The 16461-nt window shown below is 41.1% G+C and overlaps 1 protein-coding gene across 4 annotated transcripts; it reads right to left on the bottom strand.

The window, feature by feature from the left end:
- Positions 1-735: 735 nt before the first annotated feature.
- Positions 736-15205, bottom strand: LOC139606819 (Fc receptor-like protein 5). 4 transcript variants are annotated; one of them, XM_071459178.1, is made up of 22 exons: positions 15157-15205; positions 14616-14657; positions 13147-13212; positions 10392-13029; positions 9536-9571; positions 9021-9287; positions 8139-8408; positions 7753-8019; positions 7397-7669; positions 7041-7313; positions 6243-6518; positions 5855-6133; positions 5375-5731; positions 4920-5195; positions 4417-4659; positions 4098-4205; positions 3951-3966; positions 3552-3649; positions 2808-2858; positions 2653-2718; positions 2386-2448; positions 736-2126 (listed from the first exon to the last, which is right to left on the bottom strand). In XM_071459178.1, exons 4-21 carry the CDS (start codon positions 10426-10428, stop codon positions 2393-2395), a joined length of 3249 nt encoding a protein of 1082 aa, XP_071315279.1. In that variant the 5' UTR covers positions 10429-13029; positions 13147-13212; positions 14616-14657; positions 15157-15205; the 3' UTR covers positions 736-2126; positions 2386-2392. The 4 variants fall into 4 exon arrangements, with proteins under 4 accessions (XP_071315279.1, XP_071315278.1, XP_071315277.1 ...); XM_071459177.1 differs by lacking the exon at positions 15157-15205 and having other exon boundaries at positions 14616-15079; XM_071459176.1 differs by lacking the exons at positions 14616-14657; positions 15157-15205 and adding an exon at positions 13344-13790.
- Between the last annotated feature and the right edge of the window lie 1256 nt (positions 15206-16461).

Here is a 16461-nt window from a genome sequence, read left to right as displayed (position 1 = left end):
TCTTTGCTGGAACTGTGTGATCTACCTGCTCATTTTATAATGAAGCCTTGAATTACAACTGTGCAGCAATAACAGTTGCAGAGATAATATTCACCCATCAGCCACAACATGAACACCTGTCTGATAGTGTGTAGGTCCCCCTCCTGCTGCCTAAACAGCTCCGTCCCATCGAGGTACGGACTCCACAAGACCTCTGAAGGTGTTCTGTGGTGTCAGGCACCGAGACATCAGCCGGCTCACCTACAAGAGAAGGTGACTCATTTAGTACTTAGTACCTACACCAAGGTCTCCTACTGCACTGAAGCTTTTGTGATGCTGTTCTTCACTTGTGAGTCACTTTGAATAAAAGCATCTGACAATCAAGTAAATATAATGTAGGACTGACTGCTGGTGTCACAGCTGGTGTGATCCCGTCAGAAAATGATCTTAAATTAATCATTTGGTAAATTATTAATCAATGACTTGTTGTAGGTTCTCATCTAAACAGAAGCTAAGTATCAAGACTAAAGTACCACTGCATCTGTTTTGCTCCTGTTGGTATAAAATGACTTGACAGCTAGAGCCTAACAAGAATTAAGTCTTATCAGCTGAGGTGACAGACAAGTTCTTCTTTACACATTAAGATGTGTTGACATAATAGGAAGAATTAGAGTCAGCAGCACATTCACACCACACATATTGTTTGCGAGTAGAAGAGAAGAAGTGTCATATACTAGACCTTTGCCTTCGTTGGGGAAACAGCATCAATAACATTCATAATTTTAGAGCTGACATTTTCTGCAAGATCACTGATGACTGAGACTCAAACTTGATTAAACATATTAACAGTTTCACATGTAGCCTGCTGCTGCAGTAGCCTCAGACAAGATGCATGAAGGGAAACTTAGACTGAATAATTAACACACTGAAAAGAACTATCGATGTGTCTTGACACCTTGTTATAAATATTTCTTGGCAGTCAGAGCCTGAGACGACGTCAGCCTCACCACTGCGTATCAGCACGAGAAATATACACAGTCTCACAGCTTCCCTTTAACACGTCCACCTCCTTTACAAGCCATGGTAACGGGGTCATCAGGTCACACTGACCTTTTCACTGTAGTTACAAAATTAAACTTGAAGTCATTTACAGTCGGTGATTTTCAACCTAAACAACATTATTCCAATGTAGGCAGAGCTGTGTGCTGTCAACTGATGACACAGAACGAGTTGTTTGCTTTGGATCCTAAAACAATCACCATCACTCACATACAATGTGCTGCTCCTGACCTGCAATGAAGGAGAAGAACTCAGAGTTGATCCACCTCTTTATGTCAATGAATAACAAAAAATAAATGACAAAAATAAATCATGCTCTATATTATTTACTCATTTCTGAGCTCCATCTCTGGCCTGGACTCATAGAGATTTGTAGCAGAAAATCCAACTATGATTGTTTGATTTATTATATTTATTTACAAACCAATTGCCCTTGGTAGAAAAAAAATGATTAGATAAAATAAGAAAACAGAACAATGTGAAATACATGAAATATAAAAATATTGAACAAATATTATTCACAACTATACAACAACCACATGAAGTCCCAGTTTCTAAAAATACATTTCTGCAAAGTTGCCACATGTATGTTTATCTTGTAAGATCATATGTGCATCCATAATATGTAATCCTCCCCCTTGTAAAATAAGATTCCTTATCAGAACTTGACATGTGGATATGTTTATACTGTCAAGTCTTCACAGGCATAGAAATCATCTTCATCATCATCATCATCATCATCATCATCATCATGATAAGTTAGTGAAGGTCTTCTCTGCTGGATTTGTTGTTTGTGAATAACGTCCTTAAAAGTACACTTGTCCTGTGCCATCTAACCTACACAATTATTGCAACACGAATATACCTGTGTATAAATACAACAGCAAATCATCTCAGCACTTTCACCGTTTATGCTGACTTTGTTATTCTTTCATATGATTTCCTACAAAACTCCACAAAACACTGTATCTAATACATGGATGGCAGCAGTTGTATAAATGCTGTCAAATGCGTCTTTAAACACAGTTGTTTTTCACGTTGTTGTCCATTCTTCTCTTGTTTTCCTCAATGCACCTCTCTTTATGGACCTAGACCAAAATGACAATAACCACAAATGAGAAATATGAACATGATACATTCATGGACCATGTATCATGTAACGTAATGTTAATACAGTTTTATTGAATGCATTTGAGGTTTGAGAATTTGAGACACCCACACCGACTGCAATTTAAACTGTAAACTGACCTTTAATTCTCTTGTATTTAATAATGAGGATATGATACATGTTAGTAAAAGTTTATTTCAAATGAAAATGACTAAGTAGCCAATAGCTAATATTTGTACCTGTAGCTCAAAGGGGATTCACATTACAGTAGTCAGACACGTCCCCAGGAGCTTCCTGGTTTCCTGTAAAGATCATACAGAAAGTTCAAGCTCTTTTACGCTTCATACTAAATATGTGGAAACCAGTGTGTGATTACATGTTCAGGCTCTGCCTCTCAGCTGCAATAAATGGAAACCTTACCACTACAGCATCCTCCTTTACAATTTGTGTCAGCCCTTTTCTGCTTCACCATGACAATGCATAAAGTAAAGGTTTTGTGTACTCACTCGTCTTCCCGACAGCTTTGAGCTGAATCTGAGACAGGGTATTTCTGTACTCTTCCGTCCACGCACCTGGAATTAAGACGTTTTTACTGGCTTGGATTTTACTCACTCAGTTCAAATCACATCATTCTGAACTTGAATCAAAGTTTATACTGTACCATTCCCGGTGTTTTCAGGGCCTCTGAATGATTCATAGACAGAAACGTCCCCTACAAGTCAATAAAAATCAATTATTGATCTTTAACCTCAGGCACTGTTTTAAAATAAGAGAGACTGGGGCATCTTTCACACGGGCAAATTGACACAATGATTGTATCTAAAAAACCTGTTGCACGTGCCACTGAGTGTTCTGGAGTCATCCTGCTCAGCACATGCATCACTGTAATCTGAGGTGAGAACAATGGTCTTATCTTTCAACTGTACTACTTATATAATAAAACTTTGATATATTAGTGTGTGTAATGATATCACTTTTGCACAAGATAGGGGAGAGTCCTGTGCTAAAGCTTGGAGTACAGCTAGCATTGCTCTCTTGGGGCACTCTGGGGCAAGCTGTCTTCGTACCTTCCCCACCAGTATACACAGCACAGAGCAGAAGCAGAGCGGTGAAAAGGAACATTTAGGCGGTGCACTGTTACAAGAAGGATTCAAATAAGAACAATAACAGGTCCAAGGCTACCAGCATCAGCACAAACGTGATGGGGTTGAGGTGTTTCTTTGAGTTGAGTGGGTCAATTTAACCCCCATAGTGTGACAGCTTACCCTGTGACGAGGCAACTTCTCACAAAAGCACAATCTGCACAATGGATGATGTTATTATTGTAAATATAACAGCTGCATAAGACTGTAGAAGAGGGTCCATCATAGCTGTGAGAGAATTCAAGATCAGACGGAGGACTGACCGTGGAGAAGAGACGAGTATGTTTGCTCTTGATTCCCATCTTGGTTGACAGTGTGGTGTGCAGCAGGGCTCTGGCTGATTCTCTCAGACTGGACGAGCCTGAAACATGTCGTCAAAATAAGGAGTGAAAGTTCAAATTAGGACATCATCAGACATCTTCATACAAGTCAGACATGCCAACGTTAGCTTCTAGTTCAGACAGACTGACGGTTATGTGTTGTCAGGCAAGAGAAAACAGATCTGAAATGCAAAACAATAGATTTTTAATCATGTGATAAAACATGAGATTAATCGTGATTAACTAAGAAAAAAGAATCGTTTGACAGCTCGAGTTAAAATATATCAAGACATGTTACTTGTTGCTGGTATGTTGAAGATGAGACGAGAATGTTGTACCAACCTGTGACAACATGGATCTGTGAAAGAGACAATAATTTTTACATTAAATGATTTTGCACTGCAAACTGAATCACTGCTCGGTGTCAGGACAATCATTTTTAACCAGCAGGGAGTAATTAATCTAAAATAAAGACGGACAAGGTCTCACTCTTTGACTTCCTGTACCAGCACCACAGCAGCAGCGGCAGGAGAATAACCACGATGACACCAGTAACCAGCCCGATGATCAGCCACATGGGTGATGGAGAGTGAGACGCTGCAATGATAAATCATAAGTATGAATGAACATCTATGACAGGATTACCCTCAGGTCAGGGGGTAGTGGGCCACACGGCCAAAAGCAGATCAGTGCACGGTCACAAACCAGTGGGTGAAGTTGCATCGTGACGACCTAAGTGATATATTCGGCCACTTCCCTTGCTCACATTGTAGGACACATAAATGAAGACTGCATTCATTAAACTCACATTTTACTGACAGCCAACTCTGTGGTGACTCATTTCCTGCATATTCACACTTGTAGAAGCCTTCGTCTGACTTTGACACTGCAGAGACATCCAGCTTCCCTCTGTCATCATTCTGGATGAGTTTTCCATTTTTGTAGAAAGCGACTTGGAAAAGTGATTTTTCTGTCGTCAGTTTGCAGCGAAGAGTAACAGAATCTCCCTCAATCACAGGACGGATGGGGCTCACCAGGATAACACCATTATCTGTAAAATGGTAAAAAAAAACATGAACAGTATGAAAGTCCTGACACTTGACATTGTTTTCATGCACATTTATTCTATCACAGGCCACATTTATTTGAGTTAATGCAAGTCAGCAAGTCCCATGTATCTAACAATGACAAGTACACTCTTCAGTATGTAAAGTGCATATGTAAACACTGTAACTCAAAAATATTAATTGTTAAATCACATAAAGGAATTTTCAAAACATGCACAGTAAGAATAAATGTAATAAAACCTACAAACTGCAGTGATGTTGACTGTGTTGCTGAACTCTCCTGAGTCAGACTCACACCAGTACACTGCATCACCGGGGTAGTGATTCCGGAGGTTGCAGGTGGATCCAGTCAATGTCCTCAAATAGGAGCAGTATGAAAAGTATGACTGGGAGCCATCTTTAGGAAACCTCCTCACTCTCCACTCAGTAGAGTTTCCCTCACAGCTCAGTGAGATATCCTCAGAGATGAAGTGCTGCACTCTGTCAGGACTCACTGTGAGAGACGCTGATGGATGAACATCTGGAACAGAGATGATATAAGATTCAAAAACCACCAATGCAATGATCAGTTCGGTTTATTGGGTTTTAATCTTTTTCAAGTTTTCAAGATATGCTGCAAACAGAAAACACTTTACAGGCTCGAGTGTTAACAGAACATCTGCTTTATGAGGGAAGAAACATACTGACAAACAAACTCACCTCCAGACCAGACGAACTTTTCTTCACTATACTGAGTGTAAAACACTGGGTCTCCTCTTCCAGCTCTACACACATATCCTGCTGTGTGTGTCTGACCATGGACGATGTAGGAATCCTGTTCAGTCCCACTGCTGCTGCCAGGGAGCAGCTCATAGCTGTAGCGGTACTGATCACCCACCCAGCGTCCGCGGATCGATTGGTAGGGGTTATACCTGCTTATATCAGACAATTTGGGAACAGCCTTATACCAGGAGAACCTCCATCCTGCAGATGGATGTTCAACCTCACACTTCAGAGTCACTGAGGCTCCAGGACTCAGCCATGATGGAGACACAGTGAGGACAGGTTGTGCTGTAACTGCCGAAAACACAAAACACAATTAACACATAAAGTAAAAACACAATCTTCAAACACAGTATTTAGCATGAATTTGGAGACAATTATGGTTTCGCTCTGTGAATGAAATATGACTTGGCTTACTGTAAAATTGTGATAATTTGAAGGAAGCACTCCATCCTGTTGAATTCTGCTGTGCACTTTTCAGTCGGCCCTGGCACCAGAAGTAGTCACCGCTGTGTGATGAAGACTCCAACTTAATCCTGTTTTCACTGGTGTTTGAAAGTTGATATGAGCCGGTTGTTGTCCATTCGTAGTCCCACTCAGTGTCTCCTCCCTGGATCTCACACTGAAGTGTGATCGTCTCTCCTCTGTAGATCTTGGGCCAGTTGGGCTGCAGAGTCACAACAGCCCTGTTGCTGACTATTCATGTTTTGAATTCACAAATAAAGAAACAAAAATGGGAAATTGTTATATCAGCACCTTTTATGATCTCACTGAACAACCATGAATGCAGAATACAAACACTCACCAATTTTGTGAATACTGACTGTGTCGCTGTAGTTTGTGTAGTACACTGGGTCTCCTCTTCCTCCTCGGCACCAGTAGAGACCTTCCTGTGAGACACTGATTTGTCCACTTGAGTGGACAGCCTCTTGTGTCGTCAGGGGATCAGAGGTTTTCTTGCCTCTGTACCAATAGTAATTCCAGCCAGATGATGATGGGCTGACAGAGCAGGTCAGGGCCACACTGCCCCCTGCTGGAAAGGCTCTGTTCTCTGCTCTCAGGTCAGCAGTTGGTCTGTCTGCTGAGGTAAAAAAAACCAAAACAAAAACATAACATTGTTCCGGTGATTTAGTTCAATCCAAGTAACTTAATTAAAATGGGCAAAAAAATTCATCTCGTTCAGTCCTTTTGTACCATGTCTACAAAAACTCCAGGAGGATTATGGGTAATTGTTGATGTAGTATCAGATCGGTCTTATCATTTCTGTCTTGTATTAAAGTTCTTAAAGCTATGTCAGCCACAAAAACAAGATTTTGGAAAATAATTAAAGTAGGAAACAAACCGAGACATCAGCTATGTTGATGTTTTTTCTGACTTTTTATGCCTTTATTTGTAGGTACAGTGAGAGAGAGAGGAAAGTTGGAGAGAGAGAGAGAGAGAGAGAGGGGATGACATGCAGCAAATGGCCACAGGTCGGACTCGAACCCCAGGCCGCTGCAGTCAGGCCTTAGTGGTACGTACTCTACCAGGTGAGCCACTGAGGAGCCCCAATGAAAATCATTTCCAGGAAACATTTGACTGTTCTTAAAGCAGTCTTTCTTACCAGAAACTGTCAACGTGACGAAGTCGCTCCACTCTGTTGAGGAATACAAGTCCGACTTGTCTTTACCCACACACCTGTAGTTTCCACTGTCGGACACAGATGCGCTGACAATCGTGCATTGGTTGTTTGTTGGAACTGTGCTCGATTTGGGCTTGCTCCATTCAAACTCCCACTCAGTGTTTCCACTACTAACCCTGCATCGAACAGTGATCGTCTCACCAGTGAATATCAGAGGCCAGTTGGGTTGCAGGGTCACAACAGCCCGACTGGAAACTGGAAGCAAGAACAACAGCAGAAACTCGTCTTGAGTCTGTTCTTCATGCTCTATTGCTCCAAACTAAAACACTAACACTCACCTCTTCTCTCAATTGTGACTGAGTCGCTGTCCTCAGTGAAGAAAGCGGAGTCTCCTCTCCCTCCTCTGCAGTGGTAGATGCCTCCTTGTGAGACACTGATAACTCTGTCTGCTTCACCAGCTCTTATGGTCTGAGCTCCAGAAGAGTGTGAGGTGCGTCTGAACCAGTCGTATTTCCACTGAGCGGAGTTCTCCACAGAGCAGGTCAGTGTTACGTTGCCACTTACTGGTATGGCTCTCTTATCTGCCGTTACTGTGGGCCTGGGTGTATATGCTGGTCATTTTTGTGAAAAGAGTTATTTTATCTGTAGATTAACATTTGAATTCACTTGAGATGATGAATGAAATGTGACTTACATGACACGCTCAGAGTGAAGGCACGACTCCACTCTGTTGAGGAATGTAAGCTCCTCCTGGCCCTGCACCAGTAGTCTCCACTGTAGGAAACAGAGGCGCTGCTGATCCTGTATTCGCTGTGTGATGGAGGTGTGTGTGAGCTGGGTGTTCTCCATTCATACGTCCACTCAGTGTCTCCACCTCCCTGGATCTCACATCTGACAGTGATCGCCTCTCCTCTGTATATCTGAGTCCAGTTGTGTTGCAGGGTCACAAAGGGCCTGGGCACTGTTCACACCAAAAATACACAGTAAACATTCAAAACACAGATATAACAGAAAAAAACGAGTTAAATCACCAGAAACTATCCCTGCTGCTCCAGTTTTAAACAAAGTTACAAAACTCACAAGGTTTCTCAATGTGATGCTCATCACTGTGATTTGTGAAGAAAGCTGGGTTCCCTCTTCTTCCTCTGCACCGGTAGATTCCCTCTCGTGAGATGGTGACAAAGTTTTGCACACCATCCGTTACCATGGTAGTTTCATCAGAGTCTGGGGTACGTCTGAACCAGTCGTATTTCCAGCCCGCAGAGCCTTGAACAGAACAGGTGAGTTTCACAGTGCCACCTGCTGGTATGGACGTCCTGTCTGCTCTCAGAGTGGCCGCAGGTCTGTGTGCTGTTTGGTTAAGAATGTTTTCATATTTTATTATAAATTAATTCATTATTATTTTCAAAGTACTTATTAGCTCACTGCATTACTGTAATGATTTTGACTGTCGCTCATGTAAGAAAGCTTTAGTCCGCTGCCGCACCCTCTGCTGTGTGGCAGTGCACTTCAGCTTTGCTTTCCAGGTGCCACACTGCTCAACTAAAAGCTGACTCAGCTTCTTCAGTGGCTCGCCATGTATTTAGGGCAGGATGTAATACAATTCATTAGAAATTTTGTTTCTGTGAAATTGATTTATTCCACCATGAACAAAAAGGTGACTTTTTTTTTTTTTTTTCAAAATGTAATGCAGGTGACACATGACCACATTAGCTGAGCTGCCATGGATCACGACCTGAAGTGTGTTCATACAGTCACTTTACGAGGCTGTTGTGTCTCCAGTTGGCTCTCACCAGAGCTCCGAGCCATGAAGAGGGACAGCTTAAAGAAGCTGATTCACTAACAAGCGGCGAAACCACAGAAGTGAACCGAACAGCTCATGATTGTGTGTGATAATACTATGATATTCTCAACATGGCTGTGGTAAACGTCACAGCAGTGACGATACATTTGATATCTTACCTGATACAGAGAGACTGACATTATTGCTGTGTTTTGTGAAATCTGTTGAGTTTTTGTGGCGACCAATGCACTGATAAACACCACTCAGGTTTGCTGTTAGTTTAAGCGAGTAGGACTTATTTGTACTGAAGGAGACGATTTGTTGACCATTCCAGGTGAAACTGTAAAACCAGTCAATGTCATTTCCATCTCTCGTGTCACATGTGAAGGTAATGGACTCTCCAGTGAATAACAAGGACGAGCTGGGTTCAACGGTCAGCTCAGCGTCTACAACCCAACACAAACATACAGTACATACAACATAACACAGTTAGAAAAAATACAAACCGAATTTTGTCTTAGGAATATGCAATTTATTAAATACCTGTTTAGTCATTACTTTGTTGTTAGATAAAACAATACAAACATTAATAACACAATAAACAAAGAAAAATATGTTTAGGAGTAATAAAGTGAATAAAGACAAATCTTGAGTGATAAATAGAAAAACAGAAGAAAGAAAATAGTTCGATCACCTTCAGCATGTCCATAGCAGAGGATCGTATTCAGCACTGAAATAAAGATTGGAATATCATCAGACATTCTCAAACGTAAATCATCAAATAGGGTGTGGAGGAGCCGGAGAGGACTCAAATAAAAGTAGAAGTAAAAATACTAAAGAAGCAACTTTTTAGAAATTAAAAAAGAAAAGAAAAAAGTGAGAACACCAGCACACTAAAGTATTCTAGGCACATCTTTTATTTTATGGGAATATGCCCGACGTCATTGCAACCACAGATGGTCTTGCTCACGGAGCAACGTTGGAACTTAACATACATCTGTATTTGTTTTTGTCTCCAGCATTAAATCAAATATACATGGGACATGTCTGTTATGTCAAAAAGCATCCTTATATGTTGATAATTCAAGTATAGATATCTTACGTCCCAGTACCCTTTTACCACTTTTACCTGAGGATGACCATCTGTGGTTGACGCATTATATCAGTCATGTCCATATAAAATAAAATTTGTATCTTTTTTTTTTCATATTTCCTATTTTTTTGTGCATATTTCGGGCAAAAATAAAAAATAAACAAGTATAGTGCAATGAACACAAAATTATTTTTCTATAAAACTCAAGTAAGAGTAAAAAACATGCTACACTTAACTACAACAAGCACATTTCACTCTAAACTAAAAGTTACTTCACTACATCTCTCAAAGTAAACGCATTTTGTTACTACCCAGCTCTGCATCTGATAATAACCTTATAATATAATAACCAGTAACCATTTGAACAGTTGTAGTTTGAAAAGGATCTGATACTAGTAGTTCTTGCTACATTTTCCCTAAAGTACCATTAAACAATGAAAGTAACTGATGTACTCACAGGATAACGAGAGCGCACAGATCACAGTGAGCCCCATTCTCAGTTCCAGCACTGACACTCTGCGTCTCTGAAAAACGAGAAGGACTAAAACTGCAGCAGGAAGAGGAACAGAGACCTGTGGAGGAAAAAAGATTTGAAGATTCACGTCTATATGAGAGAAGAGGTTTTCTACCAGTTCTTTTTCTGACTTTAGCCCATCTCAGGTTCCTTCCTTCTCACATGGCACTCACACCACCACGCTGGGTTTTAACCCCTTCATGCTTCCTGTTGACCACGGAGAGCAGGCACCACACGGCCCCTGCATCTTAGACACAACTAGGATTTCACTTCCCAGTTTTGCAAATAATTATTAACATTGTATCATAAGACAGCAACGATGATAAAGATAAAATGAAAATTAGTAAAATCTACTATTATCCAAACTTACAGTATATAAAGGTTTCTGGGTGTAAAGTTACTTTTGTAGATTAAGATGATTTCATACTCTGGAAGGTACCTGGAAAAATGCAACCTGTTCTTAAAGCTACAGTATGTAACATTTTTTTAAATATAATTGAAATTCCTCCAAAACACATCTCAGTGTGGAGAGGTGTGGAGAAGCTTCTGTCCGTCCTTCAAACCAAAGGTCAAAGTCGGGTGGAAGGCTTCGAGCTAGTATTAGCTTCAGGGAGGATGTCACCATGGCTGACTGGCGAGACAGCAAATAATCATTTGTATGTTGACTTAATTCATAAACAATGATTCACTGATATCAGGATAGAACACAATGTAACACTGAGGTAAGTTGCTGAAATGATTGCTGAAAAAAAAAGGAACACACAAAGTCGGAAAATGTGTCATCAGCTCAGATCACATACCTTTAAAAGATGGTTCTTAATAAAAAAATTAAAAAAAACGTGTGCTACAGTAGTTGTAATTCTAAATGCATATTTTTACCCAGAGACAGAAAACTGCATTATTGACGTTCCCATATTAAGGTGAAATTCAGATTTCTGCATTTCTACATATAAACTGACAGTTTAAATAAGTTAAGTAAGCACTCTGTCCAGTCAACGTGAGGTATTTTCTCTCTTGTAACTGTGGCATAAACATGGTCAAACATGCAGAAATCTAGCTACCAAAATGTGACATTTTAAAAACATTACTTCTTGCTGCAACAGTGTTCTGAGGAGAATCAAGCGGAGACTAAACTCATCTTTACTTCCTCTTCACACCTAGAAAATGCGCTGCTGGATAATTGTTTATAGAGCGTCATCATCACACTGTCTCCAGATCTTATCTTTCTAACACACGGCAACAAACTACTTTGGAAATAATGCGACCAGGAGAGCTGTGCAATTAAAATATGATCTTCTTATAAGTTAAAATGCACATCTGTAAATGATATAGTCATGAAAGCAGCTGTGATTCCTGTGGTTTTGAAAACCTCCTCTGGTGGTGTCCGTTTAATAAAAAGAGGAAAAAAATGAGGAAGAGAGTGACTGAAATGTGTTTCACACTATCAGACCTTGTGAGGAGCCAGTTTTATTTTTATGTCTGCAGTTACAGAATTCAGCTTCAGCCATGTATGTGACAGCCTATGTGCACAGATAATTTTATTCAAATACCTTACACTTTACTGCTTTTCAAGATGAACATATCTCATTGGTTTTAGCACAGTAAGTAAAGTACTTCAGTAAAGATATAAATGAGCCGGTAGCTGGATGGAGGGTAAGGATTCTTTCCAGTAAAACTGACTGTACCTGTAGCTGCTCTTGAGATAAAAGAAGACAGACAGATTGTTCAGGGGTTCATACAACAAGATAATGACCCAAAACAAGAAGAGAGTCAGATGGGGGCTGCAAATGATGGAAGACCAGACACAGACTTCAACCCCATGGAGCTGGTTTGGGATGAACTGGACAGAAGGTGAAGCAACCTGCAAGTGCAACACATTTGTGGGAACTTCTGCAACAGCGTTGGGGCAAACTTTCTAAACAACATTTTAATTCCACTGTAGAAGGAAGAACATGAGTGTGTTCGGCTGCTGAAGGAGCCAAAGACTGAGATTAAATTTAGTTCAACAAGATGATCATCAATCTTTGGTTGTTAAAAGTAATTTACATTGAGGAAATGTGATGTTGACTGCACTGCTGAACTCTCCTGACCCAGACTCATGCTAGAGGTGCGTTGCTGCAGCAGCATGAATTTAGACAGTGGCATCATCAGCTAATGTGCTCACACACAGTCAGCTGTCAGGATATCTGTCACATTAAAATTCACTAGAGTGGAAGGAATCCATGAAGACGAGTCAACAAAGAATATAAATATAGCTTTTCAAAAATATATCATTAATGTCAGAGTAGAAGCTTTGATAACTACCTCTGGTGGCAGTTCAGCAAAAAAAAAAAAAGGTCCTGGAGCTCAAATATTTCATGTTACTTTTTACTGCTGCTGCTGTTTACAGCTTTAAAACCTAAAGTGACAAAATAAGTGCACAGATACTCAATGGGAACATTATAACTGTACAAATATAGTCTTATATTTGGATAGCAGAGGTACACAAAATGGTCAAAGCGTATAAAAGCTGTTGCCTCAATAAGGAAGTAGTTTTCATGTTGTCATGCATTCCACTGGTTTCGTCGACCTTCTTACTGAGCTGGAAGAAAACCAAAGGAAAAAGAGATGTAAGACCACAAAAACATCAAGGGTGCTCTCTGTCATTTCACTCCCATGTTTAACCCATATGCATATTATGTTACTGCTGCATTATTACCATGAGCTGTTCCAAGTTTGACTTCAGAATAAATAGTTTTATCAGCTGGTGCAGGAGCTGGTTTTCCTACGAATAGAGAAATGATTAGATTTAAATGTTGGCCATTAACATCTAAACCTACACTGTTGATGCACTGGTTTATAATGTTCTCTTCAGCTATGCAAAAGTACACTATATTGCCAAAAGTATTCGCTCACCTGCCTTGACTCGCATATGAACTTAAGTGACATCCCATTCTTAATCCACAGGGTTTAATATGACGTCGGTCTGCCCTTTGCAGCTATAACAGCTTCAACTCCTCTGGGAAGGCTGTCCACAAGGTTCAGGAGTGTGCTTATGGGAGTTTGTGACCAATCCTCTAGAAGCGCATTTGTGAGGTCACACACTGATGTTGGACGAGAAGGCCTGGCTCTCAGTCTCCGCTCTAATTCATCCCAAAGGTGTTCTATTGGGTTGAGGTCAGGTCTCTGTGCAGGCCAGTCAAGTTCATTCACACCAAACTCTCTCATCCATGTCTTTATGGACCTTGCTTTGTGCATTGGTGCACACTCATGTTGGAAGAGGAAGGGGCCATCTCCACACTGTTCCCACAAAGTTGGGAGCATGGAATTGTCCAAAATCTCTTGGTATGCTGAAGCATTTAGAGTTCCTTTCACTGGCAGTAAGGGGCCAACCCCACACCATAATCCCCCCTCCCCCAAACTTTGCACTTGGCACAATGCAGTCAGACAAGTACCGTTCTCCTGGCAACCGCCAAACCCAGACTCATCCATCAGATTGCCAGATGGAGAAGCGCCATTCGTCACTCCAGAGAACACGTCTCCACTGCTCTAGAGTCCAGTGGCGCATTGCACTTGGTGATGTACGGCTTGGATGCAGCTGCTCGGCCATGGAAACCCATTCCATGAAGCTCTCTACGCACTGTTCCTGAGCTAATCTGAAGGCCACATGAAGTTTGGAGGCCTGTAGCGATTGACTCTGCAGAAAGTTGGCGACCTCTGCGCACTGTGTGCCTCAGCATCCACTGACCCCGCTCCGTCAGTTTATGTGGCCTACCACTTCACGGCTGAGTTGCTGTCATTCCCAATCGCCACTGACAGTTGACTGTGGAATATTTAGGACCAAGGAAATTTCACGACCGGACTTGTTGCACAGGTGGCGTCCTGTCACAGTACCACGCTGGAATTCACTGAGCTCCTGAGAGTGACCCATTCTTTCACAAATGTTTGTAGAAACAGTCTGCATGCCTGGGGCTTGATTTGATACACCTGTGGACATGGAGGTGATTGGAACACCTGATTTCAAGTATTTGGAAGGGTGAGTGAATACTTTTGGCAATATAGTGTAGCATGAAACAAACATGACACAAAATAAAACATATTGGAGGCTACAATATTAGTTGTGGTGCGTTGAAATGACAGTAGGAACTACAAATCATATGAATGTGTGAAACACTGTTTAAGCTTTACCTTTATTGTTGAAGAGTAACTGGGCATACATCAGACCGTCATCTAAAACAGAAGCAACAGGTGGATGGATGGATGGATGGATGGATGGATGGATGGATGGATGGATGCAGAAAAGAAAATTAAAATAAATTAAATATATGATAATAATATAATTTACTTGTTGTCACATTATGCAACATAACATCTTCAAAACATTTCTGTTATTTTCCGTTTACTGCAAGTGTTTCTCACTCACAGACATTTCTAAGCTCAATTGAAGAGCATGCCACATCCCTGGATTCATCTGAAATGTAGATTTTTTTTTAAACTTGAGACATTGTCAATCCATCATTTACAATCCCCCGAGGTCATCTTATTCCAGTATTTCTAACTGGCCCATGTTTAACAAAGGCCATATACTGTATCATTTCCAGTGTCCTCACGGTCTTTGATAGATTCATAGTGACAAGCATCACCGACAGGCTAGTGCACTGTACGAAGTGATTAATTTTTTTTGTCTCGTACTGTGGCACAACTTACAAAACAAATGTTCAACACTCACATTTCACTGACATCCAACTCTCTCGTGATGCCCAGGTCGAAGCCCGCACTGAATCTTTTCCTTCACATTTATAAAAGCCTTCATGTGACTTTGACACTGTGGGGATGGTCAGCTCTGTGCTGGTGCCATTTTGGACGAGTTCATCATTTTTATAGAAAAAGACATTAGAAAGAACATTTTTTGCTCTCGACTTGCAGCCAAGAGTAACGGATGCTCCCTCAGCCACAGGATGGACGGGACTCATCAGGATCATATCATCTGTGTAACAGTCAAAAAAAATGTATTTATAGATTAGAAACTAAAGGCTACTGAGACTGAATCTACAGGACACAGAACATATCATAAGAAGCAAGAAAGAAAAGATGAAAACCCACCATGTACAGTGATGTTGACTGCATTGCTGAACTCTCCTGATCCAGACTCACACCAGTACACTGCATCACTGTACCGTGAAGCAGAGATTTTGCACACTGATCCAGTCATTGTCCTCCAGACAGAACATTGTGACAGGAGGCCCGGTTCAGCAGAACTCCTCACTCTCCACTCAGTAGAGTTTCCCTCACAGCTCAGTGAGACAGCGTCATCAAAGACGAAGTGCTGCACTCTGTCAGGACTCGCTGTGAGAGACGCTGATGGATGAACGTCTGGAAATCAACACACGATGAAGGCTCAAAAAACACAATGAAAATAAGCGTTCACGTGATGTGGTGCATAATATTAGCACAGGGTTGATATACTATACATTTCTGCCAACTGTAGGGGGCAGTAGTGCACCCTGAGAAGCTGCCCCAACAAAACAAGACAGAAAGACGACCTGGAGCAAAAGACGCAGGTTTAGAAATTGTGGGATGGAAACAAAGCTGCGTGTGTTTGGTGTTTTTCATACTTTTATTGACTTTTGTTTTAAATAAGTTACTGTTGAAAGTTGCAATTACCAGATTTGACAAATACGTGATTGATACTCAATACACTTCACACTACATGCCACAGTCACCCATTCACACACACATTCATACATCTCATACACACACACACACACACAGACATCAGCCATCAGCTGAATCACTGAGTGGGTTGGGAAACTAAATGTTGGGGCTGATGACATCTGCTTCTTTAAAGAAAGAAATGAAAAGACAACAGCAAACTCACCTCCAGACCAGACAAACTTTGGTTCACTGATCTCAGTGTAAAACACTGGGTCTCCTCTTCCAGCCGCACACACATATCCTGCTGTGTGTGTCTGACCATGGACGATGTAGGAATCCTGTTCAGTCCCACTGCTGCTACCAGGGAGCAGCTCATAGC

This window comes from Trachinotus anak, unplaced genomic scaffold, assembly GCF_046630095.1.
Source record: "Trachinotus anak isolate AG129_WGS33_773 ecotype Australia unplaced genomic scaffold, CSIRO_AGI_Tana_v1 ptg000023l, whole genome shotgun sequence".
In the NCBI taxonomy this organism is placed as follows: domain Eukaryota; kingdom Metazoa; phylum Chordata; class Actinopteri; order Carangiformes; family Carangidae; genus Trachinotus; species Trachinotus anak.
Note: the sequence above shows the minus strand (reverse complement) of the source record. Positions and strands in the feature narration are given on the sequence as shown.